Raw genomic sequence first — 12,933 nt, 5'->3', positions numbered from 1 at the left:
GAGAGAGAGAGAGAGAGAGAGAGAGAGAGAGAGAGAGAAACCTAACTGCTGCTTTTCTTAAACTTCTTTGTTCTGATGTTCCCTAGAATAACTACACTTCAAAATCATCTATTTTGTTTGTATTCTAAATTTTAATCTAGCTAGAGAGGGTCAGTTTACATGAACCTCTGACATATTGCTATGAAATAATATACTTACTCATTAAATATGAAAATTGATTTTTTTTCAATGCTAGAGACCAAATTTAGAATTTTGTACATGCTAGACATGTGCTTTACTGCTGAAATACATCCCCAGCAAAAATATCATCTTGCAGTGGAGTTGGGCTTACCTAACTCTAAATTGCCAATTGTTGAAATAGTGGGTTGACCTTACAAATGTGGTGAAAGTGATACTACAGGCTATGTTATAGATCAACATTTCTTCATTTTCTGTTCTTCTGAACTGAAACTATTGTCACGTGTTTATTTGTTTGTTTGTTTTTTATGTATTTGGTACAGGGTCTCACTACACAGCGCAGACTGACAGTGATCTTCCTGTTTTCAGTTTCCCCGGCAGTGGAATTACAGGTGTGCACCACCACACCCAGTCTCAGTGGCCAGCTCAGTGTGCCCAGGGGCAGGGCCAGTGCAGCATATGTGCCAGGGATTGAACCCCGGTCCCTGTGCTTGCCTAAGCAGGTGCTTAGTTCACTCAGCTGTCTTGCCCACCCTACTAGTGTCAATTTATTTATTTTATTTTATTTTTGCAGAACCATGGATTGAACTCAGGCCCTTGTGCTTGCCAGAAAGGCGCTTATACTACTGAGCTATCTCCCTGGCCCCACTAGTGTCGATTTAAATAACCACATCATTACTTTTCAAAAACTAAATGGAAATACTAATCTTTGTTGTCCTGCTTGTAGAACATTTTTATCCATGTTTTTGGTCACTGGATTTTCTGTGAAATGTGGACATAACATGTATTGCATACTTGCACCCACTTAGATCATTTCTTTCCAACTTTTTTTATAGACACATGAAAAGAAAAGGTCCTATGAAATTTGTATTTGAATTTTCAAACCTCTTCTAAGTCCATTCTCTACCTTACAGGTAAGGGAACTTACTAAACATATCTGCTCTTTTCTTAAATTCCTCCACAGCTTCCCATTTGCTTAGAAAAACCGTAAATGCTTTCATGAAGTTTATAAGGCCTTCATAACCTAGGCTCATGCATACCCTTACTTTTAGAGACTTGCTTTCTTTGCCTGGCTAATAGCTACTTAGTTCTCTGGGTAGGCCACCTCCTGTGAGAAGCCTTCTCCTGACCGCCCAGGCCTAGGCAAGGTACTTCTGCCCAGTGCTTCCACAGTGCTTTCATGTTCCACCCTCCTAACTCCCCTGTGTGCTGCCTGTCAGTATTCGCAATTAAAGTTTGAGCAGGGACAATGTCCACCTTGTTTATCCCAATACTTAGAGCAATAATACTTGTGGCACTTATTCTGGATGCAGTATATAATAGCTGACTGAGGGAAATAATCCTGTTTCCCAGGGTGACATTTTAAATGGCATAATTTCCTGGTTGGCTCTAGGGCTCTGCTCGAAAGATGTGTTCAGACCCGAATTCTTAGTTATTTTGATGAATCTAGCCACAAATGAACAAGAGATGCTTCAGCATACCCTATGGTACCAATGAATATTTCTGTTGACCACAGAAGTAAGAAATTATACTTAGGACTCCTAATGCTGCCATAAATAAATAAATAAACAAATAGTACATGGTCTTTCTTTCTTTTTTTTTTTTTTTTTTGGGTGGAACTGGGGATTGAACTCAGGCCCTTGCACTTGCTAGAGAGGTGCTTATTCTACTGAGCCATCTACCCGGCCCATTAAATAAACAAATAAATGAATGAATAAGTAAATAACTCAATGAAGAAATAATCAAGTAGAGTATGTTTACATTTGAATGCTCACTTTGCAGAATTAGGAGTGTGTGTTTCCCGCATGGCTTGGGTTTAGGTTTTGCTCTAGGCTTTACAATAGCATCTTAGGCACACTGGTTGGTCAGGTCTGGCTGGCTAGCTGGCTAGTTGGCTCTTTCCCTCACTCCCATCCTCCTTTCTTTCCTCTATGTATGTGTTTCATTTATTAATAAATAATAGAATGAGAGCCTAAAAACGGCTCATAAAAGCTTATGACCTAACACGGAAGCAGAGTAGCCTGCTCTCCTCTTTCCCAGTGTTACGAGCTCACTCACACCCAAAGGAAGTGCAGTTGGGAGAGCTGACGTTCTAAGTTGACAGGAAGCTACACACCTGAGAAACTCCTAAGGCCTTGCTCCTTTTTCTTTGCAGTTTCCTCCTGAACTTCACACAGCATATGTTCAATGTTCACAACCACCTTGATGCAGTCAGTGCGTTCTCCTTTAATTTCCAATTTTGCCTTTTCCAGCTCGATAACTTCTGAGATGGAGACATTTGAGGTTTTTTCAAGATCAGACAAATATTCATGTTCCTTTTTCCCAAGGTACAGGATGTGATTATTTGCAATGACGTAGTCCTTGGCGGTCAGTATCTTTTGGATCCATGCCTCAGCCTCATACTTCTCTTCCAGGTTGAGTCCCTTAAGATCGATCCTAGGTGCTTCATCTTTTTTTTTTTTTTTTAGTTTAGAGAGAAAAAAACAAAAACAAAAAAACAAAGACAAAACAAAAAACAATAAAAATAATACAGAATTTCAAAACAAGATAAGAAATTAACAGTGGTTGTTATATTACATATTGTTACATTCAAAGTAGTTATTTAGATTCCCAGATCAAACAATTAAATATTAACTATTCCTTTCAATAAACCAATAGAAATTAGTGGTGCGATTATCTTAGCTATCTTCCTTGTATCTCTATTTCTATCTCTATATGGGATCCATCATTAAATCCATTTTCTCTTTGTTCCTCTCTGGTCCACAGGTGGGAGACTAAAACAATGATTAGGCTAGGATGTGTGTGTGTGTGTGTGTGTGTGTGTGTGTGTGTGTGTATTTGCAGTACTAGGGGTTGAACATAGGGCCTTCACACCAAACCATTTTTATTTTTTGAGACCGGCTCTTGCTAAGTCGCTACGTTCCCCAGCCTCCCAGAGTGCTGTAATTGCAGGCGTGCATCACTGTGCCTGGTATTGGTAGATTTTGAAATGGTGCAGAACAAAGCTACCACGGATATTTTCATCTCTGCCTACAGTCCTACAGTAGCAGCTCCAATTAAATATCCAATTAACTATAAAAGAGACATTGGATATAAAAGGGGTCTACATGGATAGTTTATAGCCTTCTTGGGAACACAGAAGTTAGCTTGTAAGGAGTTGGCTTCATCACTCCTGGCCTCTGCTGTGTAACCTCTCTCAATTCACAGATAAATTCACTTTGTATTTTTAAATTTTATTTTAGGGAGGGTCTACAAGGTATTCAGGGTCTTACTACTAGATGAGACTCCTAGTGATCTGCCTGTTTACAACCTCCCAAGAGCTGGGATTACAGGCACTCGCCACCATGCCCAGTCTTAATTGCCATCTCAGTGCACCCTGGGGGCAGGGCTAGCATAGCAGGCCCAGGGTTTGAACCCCTGGCCCCTGCACCTGCTTGCAGGTGCTTTAATCCACTGAGCTATTTGGCCAGCCCCTCACTTTGCAATCTTTTTTTGTTTGTTTTGTTTTGTTTTTTGGCAGAACTGGGTATTGAACTCAGGCCTTGCACTTGCCAGGAAAGCGCTTGTTCCACTGAGCCAGCTCCCTGCCCCTCACTTTGCAATCTTAACCTGGATATTAACTAAGCATTATTTCCAGGGAGTGGAAATTTCCTTAACCTATTGCTACTACTAGATTTAAAGTTAAACATCTCTGAAAACTAACGACTTTGGTGAGTGAAAAAAAGTTTTTTAACCAAGCATGATTTTCTGATTCTATAAATAACACATTTATTAATGGAAAGTTAAAAACTATCAAAATATACTGAAAGCAAGAAATACCTTTCATTCCACTACCCGGGATTCCTTACTGTACCTTGTCTGTGTGGTAGGATGTATAGACTGCCCGCTGTTTAGAGGGTGGCACAGGGAAGCCCCCTCGCCATCTGCACAGCAAGCATTTGATGCTTATGTCCCAGCACAGAAGGGCTGGGGGCCTGATTTGAACCATTCAATCTACCTCGCACAAGAAGTAACAAACACAATCACTGGTGAAACCCTAAAAACTGAAACTACACTGAATTTTAATCTGAGATTTGAAAAACAGGACAGTGGACTAGTTGAGAGGGAGTGGTAAGTGATGTAATATCTAGAACGGATCAAGAATTGCCTGGAACCATTAAGAAAAAGAAGAAATCCCCATCACCAGTTTCCAATCCCTTCTTCCACAAAGGAGACACAAATGGCTCGTATATACCTATAGGTACAAAAAGGTGCTTATCTTATTAGAAATCAGAGAAATAAAAAAAATCTCCCATCAGGATGGCAAAAATTCCTAAGTGTAAAACCAACAAGTGTTGGGAAGGATGCAGAATAAACAAAACTATATTCACAAAAGATATAAAACTAGAAAAATCATTATATTATTTAAAGAAACTTTTGCACTTATATGAGAAGAGTATGAGAATGCCCAGTTTTATTGGCAACAGCAAAAATCTGGGAATAATCTAATGTCCTTCAGTAACAGAGTACTACTGTAGCAGTGAAAAGTCAACAGCTTTGCATGGACAAATCTCAAACATAATCTCAGATATGTATTTTGAGGAGGGAAAGTAATGGGCACTAACTTTGTTGTTCTAGGTATTAGTCCAAGGGCTTACAAGTATTATTTTATGCTAGCCTCAAAACACTAGAAGCACAATTAGTAGTACCACAAATGAGAAGAGTTAGTTATGACTCAGAGAGAGTCCTTAAGTACCTTGTCCAGGTTGAGAGGACAAGTTAAGTGCTGGCCACAAAGCTCGTGGTGTGGGCATCTGACTCCAGTGTTTACACAATTCTGCTGCCCAGTAGTAATCCTGGGACAATAGGGCAAGTGGCACCTTTCTCCTGGTAATTTTAGTTAGGTGGCACCAGGAGCTATGACAAAGCAGTAAGACAGAACTCCCTCTGAGTAGAAATAAAATCTGATCGTTTATTTATTTATTTATTTATTTATTTTTGTATTCTAGGGAAGGGTCTACAGGGTTTTCAGGGTCTCACTACTAGATTGGACTTGTAGTGATCCACCTGTTTACAGCCTCCCAAGAGCTGGGATTACAGGCATGCACCACCACGCCCAGTCTCAATTGCCATCTCAGTGTGCTCCAGGGGCAGGACTGGCATGGCAGGCCTGGGGATCAAACCCTCAGCCTTTGCACCTGATTGTGGGTGCTTTAATCCACTGAGCTATTTGGCTGGCCTAAAATCCAATGTTTTAGACAAGAGTAAAAACTTACAGGGGTATTTTAATTAGAGGCATATGGATTTTTTTGTTTTTTTATTTGCTTGCTTGCTTGTTTGTTTTAATCTCTTATTATTTCAGGGAGCTTATATTACTTTTTAAGAGCAAATAAAAATAATGCACAGCGGTACTTCATTAATCCATCCACTGAGCTATCTCCCCGCCCAAATCCATCATTATTAAAAGAACTGTTCTTCTAGATAAATTGTTCAGATCACTAAAGGATACTCTTCTAGCATCAAAACATATCAAAACTTTTTTTTTTTTTTTTTGTCATGCTGGGAATTGAACCCAGGCCCTTGAACCCAGGTCCTTGTACATGCAACACAAGAACTCTACTGTGAAGCCACATCTCCAGCCCTCTTTTTTTTTTTTTTTTTTTTTTTTTTTTTTTGAGAAAGGGTTTTGCTATGCTTTGAACTCACTTTGTAGCCCAGGATGGCTTTGATCTCTCCATTATCCTCCTCTGCCTCAGCTGTCCAAGTGTGAGTGCTAAGATCACAGGCATGTGCCACCACGCCTAGTTAAAACATTTAATTTCAACAGTTCATTTGTTTGCTTGTTTGGACAGGATGTCACTAAGTAGTCCAGGCTGGCCTTGGACTTTCCAAAATCCTTTTGTCTTAGCTTCCTGAGTTCTGGGGTCACAGGTATGTGTCATGACAGTGGGTTTAATTTTAACTATTAGCTAAATATTTCAAATGAAAATATGCTTCTCTCCCTTCTTAGTTTAACCTTTTCTTGATAACCTGAACTAATCATCAATTATTATGTCAATTATCATCACAAGCTAATTCCTTTATAGATGTCCTCAAGAACTACTATCATGCATAGTGAAGCTTGAGTTATGATTCAGATTAACAACATATAATTCAATGAGAAGAAAGATTTGTACTAATAGTGTCTGAACAGGATATTTTGTCTGCATCTTGTACTACGGATGGCCACTAAGAAGATAACAGCGTACAATGTATTAATTATTGAAACTGTCCTATTAAACCCTTTTGAAACTGTTTCATTGATATTTGTTTCTCAATAAAATAAAATTTTAAAAAACAGATTAACAACATATAGATCTTTGTGTGCTCCTTTTCCATTTGTTTGTATGTTCGCCTAAATCTCCTCCTCCTACTTAGCCCCTCTGTATTCCTCACAGTTCCCCAGAAATGTTCTGCATTTGTTTGCTGCTGTGGGTCTTCCTCATGTTGGGTGCTGCCCCCCACAAACACACACTGCTGGCCGCTGATATCTTGCCATCCTCAAAGCCCAGTTTAGAGCCATTCTCATCTGTGAAGCCATTCTTAATTCCCTTTCTGTTAGCAGGACTCTCTAGCCACTTGGGAGTTTGTCACCCATTATTGGTACCCTGGAATTTGTTTAATGCTTTGTAATTTATAGCATACCTTTACATTCATAATCTCCAGTTACCCTCATTATCACTACTTTACAGACAAGCTCAGAAGAGACTCAATCCCAGGTCAGATCTCTTCATGTGCTCCCTCTTTGCTTCCAGCACTGACAGTCATTGAAGATTCCACCTCAGTCCACTCCAATTCCACTAAAGGAAGGAGATTGTGAAGCAAAGGTAACCCTTCACCACAGCCAGGATTGGTTTAACTCAGTGATCCCAAGCCTAGTTCAGCCACAAAACTGACAGGGGGGCATGTAGAAATTGGCTTAGACTAAACCAGATCCCAAACCAGAATCCCTAGAAGTGCAATCTACATCACCCTTTTCTGTGTTTTAAAGTTTCCATTACTTTCCCAGCCATTACTTAGGTTTGAGTTAACATCCTATGTGTCTGGTATTACTGAATATGTTTTCTGTAATTACTAATGAATGACCCTACTTAGATATCTGGAGCAGAAAGTTCAGATGATCAACAAGAGAATGAGCCTGTGAATTTCTTACTCACCACTGTGATTGTTGAGACTCAGCATGTTGGATTTATTTACCATTTCAGCACGAAAAGTCTATAATAAACAAAACAGAGCAGAGAGTCATAAGCAGGGGTTATAACCATTGTAACCTCTTTTGATTCTCTCTCTCTCTCTCTTCCTGCACACACTGAATTTGACCTCATCTGCTTTGTCAGGCCCCATTCCCAATGTCACAAATCTAAGGCAATCTTCAGAAAAGCACTAGGGAAAAGCAAGTGCACCACCACAAACTATTAGAACATTAAGGGAAAACAAGTACAGGGAAAATGGAAAGAAAACTAGAAGCTGGCATTAAAAAAGTGTATGTTCCAACGCAAAATATAATCATTCATTCATTTATTCATTCAATAGATATTTCAGACACCATTATGTCTAAATTAAAACTGTGGATATGTCATTGAAGAAGATAAATATTGGCAGTTGCCCTTTAAATTAATAAAATTAAAATTCAGTTCTAAATATTATATGCTCACCAAATGTTGCAGAGAAATTGACCTGATTTATATGAGCTAATTCTTGCAAAGTACTTAAAAATGTAAATGGTATGTAGTAAGCATTCATATGTATTAAGCATGGTAATTATTATTATATGAAAGTCTATAAGAAAACATTTGTGCATATTTCCATGCACCCCTTAACATAATACCTATGTGAAATAAGTCTCTTCTAGGATTTAGAACCATCTGTCAGTGTCTTCCTTGTTCAAAGTTGATACAATTGGTATTCATTATTTTATTCAATAGATGGTTATTACTAGAGTAATGGCAGATACTGGAACCGGGCATGGTGGGGCATGCCTGTAATCCTAGTACTCAGACGGTTGAGACAGCAGGATCTCAGAGTTTGAACGGCCTAGGGGGTACAAAAGTGAGCACGAGGCCAGCCTGGACTGCATAGCAAGACCTTATCTCGAAGAAAAAAAAAAACAGCAACAAAAAACAAATACTGCTTTGTATCTCAGCTTTTAATAATGTTCCTCAATTTATAAGGCATTTTCTTCATAAACTATATTTGCAGCTGCAGTTTCCAGAGCAAAAAGCCCTTGCATGATCTTACTATAATTAGCTACTTGGAGAGGTTAGGATAGGGTATCTTCCTGCTCTATCAAGAAATAGAGCAAGGCTGGGGAGATAGCTCAGCAGTCTAAGTGCCTGCCTGGCAAGCGCAGGGACTGGGATTCAATCTGCAGCACCACATGCAGTGCCGGCCCAGCCCGCAGGCACACCAAGCCCATCTGGCCAAAGAAACCAGACGTGGTGTTTCATGCCTGTAATCCCAGCGCTGGTGAGGCTGACACAGGAGGATCACTACCCAAACTGCATAGCAAGACCCTGTACCAAATAAACAAAATTAAAGAAAAATAAAACAAATAAGTAATATCTGTTGATAATAGACTAATAAAAGCTACCATACACAATGGATGAAAATTAGCTTTCTCTCGGTCATTTTAAAAGTCAGGATGTGTGAGGACAGTGGTTCATGTCTGTACTTCCAGCATTTGGAAGCAAGGCAGGAAGACTGCCACAAGTTTGAGGCTAGCCTGGGCTACATAGTGAGTTCAAAGCCAGCCTAAACTATATAGTGAGACCCTGTCCCCTTCCCTCCCTCCCCCCCCCCCAAAAAAAAGAAAAGAAAATTAGGATGTATTACAGGGATAGAAAATAACCAGGCAAGGCTTTTGAATGGGAAGGAAGGATAACTAATTTAATCACTAGTAATAACACTGAAGAAAGAATGTGTGGATAAGCAGGAGGCTTTCAAAGAGCTTGGAAAAGTAGAGCCAAAGGGCAAGAATTTGGCAGTGTTTCAGCTCGGTCCACTAGCAACTAAGATCTGATCTGAGAGATGTCAGTACTGCTTTCTAAAGATCCGTTCCTTGTCCTGAGGTCTCATGCCTGGTCCAAGGTAGATAAGCAATATATATTTAAATAACCAACCATTCCATTTCACAGGTACTCAGCTCCAGCCAGGACCTTTACATCATGAAATACTGATGAACACAAGTGTTTCAGCCAGCTGGGGAATTATTTATTCACTTCTGGATTAGAAAGTATGAGTGTCTGAATATAAGTATCACTTCATTGTGAGCTGAGTGTGAATTGAACTTCGCAAGTCAGGTCAACTCTGGTTGTCTGACTAATGCATCTTCTGGAATGTAGGAATTCTGCCAAAGTAACGGCACCACAAGGATCCATGTAGGTTGCCCTCTGATCTTTCTGCCCACACATCTTCCACTGTAAAGCTTGCAGGAGGGCAAGGGTGTACACATCTGTGCACATACTATATCTCCATGTGGATAAAATACAGTGTTAAGGTTGCAAGGCCCTGAGGAATGATCAACGTTCACTATATAATATAAATTACTAGGTAAGATAATCCTCTTGAATTACAAAACACAAAGATGTACATCTCAAGTCATTTGTTTTCTGTATTTTTGGTTAGTGGTTCAGAACATAAGCTCTTAGGGAAACAGACTGAGACTGGAGTCTTGGTGTAGCCCCTCGACTAGCTACGTGCACGTTAACTGCTGGGTTTCCCCACTTGTAAAATGGAGATGTCACCAGTGCTTCATCGCAGGGGTGCAGGGAGGATGGAATGAGACAGCGTCTGCTCAGCACAGTGTCTGGCAGCACAATACCCCGTGCAAGGTGGTTATTTTTATTCTGATCCCCTAGGAGATTGCTGAGCCTGTGTTTGATCTTTGCATATTTTTTATTGCACTTTTTTGGAACTGCAGTGTACATTTCTGTGTTTGTGTTGAAGAGAATGAACCTTTTTTTTTCTTTTCCTAGAAGTAGCCAATTCCACCTATGAGTATGTGCTTCAGGCACAGTTCAGGGAAGTGCTCAGGGTACTCCCTGAGCTTGGTGATAGTGCCCTACGTGGTAGAAACTGGTGAAACTGCACGCGAAGGACACGAAGGTTGGCAGTGTCAAGAAGGTGCCCTGCTTCAGTGGGTCCTGCACTGCCACGCCGCCACTGAGCTGTGGAGGGCACAGCACTGGGCGGGGACGGCTTCTAGGCTGAGACACCCTCCATGAGACACGAGACATCCTCCTCTACACACATGTCCCCTTTTTGAGTTAGACCAAAACTAACTTCTCTGGGATCACCTACAGGCAAGTTAATATAGAATAAATGGAATTCGAGGGCAGTACTGGGGTTGCAACATTAACCACAAACACTCCTGCTAGTAATAAATCCATAATCTTAATTTAAAAAAAGACAAGCAAGTCACTCAATAATTTAGCCCTCAGTGAACTGTAGCTCACTGAAGTTTTGTGTTTTCTTTTCTGTATTTTAGGGAAAAGTATACAGGGTGTTCAGGGTCTCACTACATCTAACTCATAGTGATTCTCCTGTTTACACCTCCCAAGTGCTGAGATTACAGGTGCGTGTCACCATGCCCAGTCTCAACTGCTGTCTCAGTGTGCCCCAGGGGTGGAGCTGGTGTGGCAGGCCAGGGGCTGCAACCCCTGGCCCCTGTGCCTGCTTGCTTTAATCCACTAAGCTATTTGGCCGGCCCTCCTTCAAGGAGGGATCATCATGTGTCAGATAATGTTCTCAGGGTTTTCCTTGCATTAACTCATTTAATCTTCATAATAGCCCCCCCAAAACGGTAGCTATTATTCCCTTTTAAAAGTGAGGAAGTCATGCATGGTGGCACAGATCATGCTAGCACTTGGGAGGCTAAGACAGAAGGATTTCTGCAAATTCAAGGCCAGCCAGGGCTCCTTAGTGAGCTCAAAACCAGTTTAACTACATAGCGAGATCCTGTCTCTAGAAAAAAATATGATAATAATGAGGAAGAAACTGGTCAAATATGGGGATGCATGACTATAATTCCGACTCCTGAGAGGCTGAAGTAGGAGGATCACTGTGAATTCAAAGCCAACCTGAACTGCAGAGAGAGACCTTGCCTAAAATATCCCCTAAATTAAGGTAAGGAAACTGAGGCACAGGTAAGGAAACTAACCAGCCCAAGTTCATAAAACCAGCAAGAGGCAAAGCCAAGGTTGATAGGAATTCTGGAGGAAAATTGATTTATTGGAAAGAAAAAGACAAAAATAAAATTGGCTTAAATATGCTGGATTTGAGATGACAAAGACTGAAGCAGAAATGACTGAAGCCTGGGGATATAGGTCGGGAGTTAGCTCAGAAAACAGGAGTGTTCAGAGGCTGTAGAATAGGTTGGCAGAAGGGTGGGTCCTAGAAGGGAGGGAGGGGAGGAGGAAAGGACCCCACCCCAACACCAGGTCACTGTTTACCTCTAAGGGGCAGAAGGAAAACTAATGCCAATAAAGGAAAGAGACGTCACTAAGTAGTGGAGTAGACACTACTGGAGATACTGAACAGATATTGTTGAACGCATAAACAAACCATACATATCGAAGGTATTAACTCACCAAATATGTCTCCCAGTCGTCTGGAAGGATCACAAACTTCACAGTTAGTTTTTTTTTCAAATGGTTTTTGGCAAACTTTAAAACTTCATCAAACATAATCTCTGCCACTATATTCTTCGGCATACCAATGCTTCCAGACCCAACAGCAGGAAAGGAAATGGAACTTATATTTAATGCAAGGCATTTTTCCAAACAGTCCTTCACTGCATTTTTTAACACCTAGAAGAGAAAGGCACATTTAAGATCTCTTCTTGAATGAGAAATAAGACTTCGCATGTCCCTTAATTCTGGTCCTATTTTACAACGCTAACCTGCACTTGTGATCACCTTCCTATCTCCTCAGAGGGCCAGAAAGGTGCCGGTCTATTGGGAACACACTGAACATATACGATTAGATGATGAGCAACGAAAGAACTGAGAAACTGAGGTACTGAGCAGCCCACTGTGTGCTATTCAGGACAGAGGACACTGTAATTTCTCCCAGTGCATTAGTCTTGCCTAAGTGAGCAAACCATCAGCTTAATCTTGCTTGCCTACCATTTGTAAGCTAGCATAAAGAGCTCTTGGAAGGGCCAGCCAAATAGCTCAGTGGATTAAAGCGCCTATAAGCAGGCACAGGGGCCAGGGGTTCAATCCCTGAACCTGCCATGCTGGCCCTAGGGACTTAGGCTGGCCTTGAATTCACAGTGATCCTCTTGCCTGAGGCTCCCAAATAATCCCTCCACTCCTTGGATTACAGGAGTACACAACCCTCCCCACCAACACCTGCACCTTCTTTCTATATTTGAATAAGGTCCTGCTATTCTTTTTTTTCTCTTTTGTGTATTTGGTACAGGGTCTCACTTCACAGTGCGGACTCATAGTGAGCCTCCTGTTTTCACCCTCCCCAGTACTGGGATTACAGGTGTGCACCACCACGCCCAGGCCGTCGCGAGCTCAGTGCACCCTGGGAGCAGGGCTGGCACAGCATGAGGGACTGGGGATCAAGCCCTGGTCCCTGTGCTTGCCAAAGCAGGTGTTTAGCCTGCTGAGCTATCGCTCCAGCCCTTCCTGCTACTCGTTAATGCTTGTACTTTATAGGTCTCAGAGGAAAAGTTGACTGGAGAGCCTATTCCCACTGTAGGCAGTGATCACACGTAATAGATCATGC

The 12,933-nt window shown here is 41.2% G+C and overlaps 1 protein-coding gene across 5 annotated transcripts in view; it reads right to left on the bottom strand.

Annotated features, from left to right (window-relative positions):
• The window catches only part of Parp9 (poly(ADP-ribose) polymerase family member 9), a 40,487-nt gene that overhangs the window by 15,121 nt on the left and 12,433 nt on the right, over positions 1 to 12,933 (bottom strand). For all 5 annotated transcript variants that reach the window (XM_023702219.1, XM_023702216.1, XM_023702220.1 and 2 more), the window contains exons 6-8: positions 11,784 to 12,002; positions 7,353 to 7,410; positions 2,294 to 2,626 (exon numbers count right to left, since the gene is read on the bottom strand). In XM_023702219.1, coding sequence (XP_023557987.1) covers positions 2,294 to 2,626; positions 7,353 to 7,410; positions 11,784 to 12,002 — 610 coding nt within the window. The remainder of the gene's footprint in view (positions 1 to 2,293; positions 2,627 to 7,352; positions 7,411 to 11,783; positions 12,003 to 12,933) is intronic.

Source organism: Octodon degus, unplaced genomic scaffold (genome assembly GCF_000260255.1).
Source record: "Octodon degus isolate 3935 unplaced genomic scaffold, OctDeg1.0 scaffold00147, whole genome shotgun sequence".
NCBI lineage: Eukaryota > Metazoa > Chordata > Mammalia > Rodentia > Octodontidae > Octodon > Octodon degus.
This window is presented reverse-complemented; position numbering and strand designations above follow the sequence as displayed.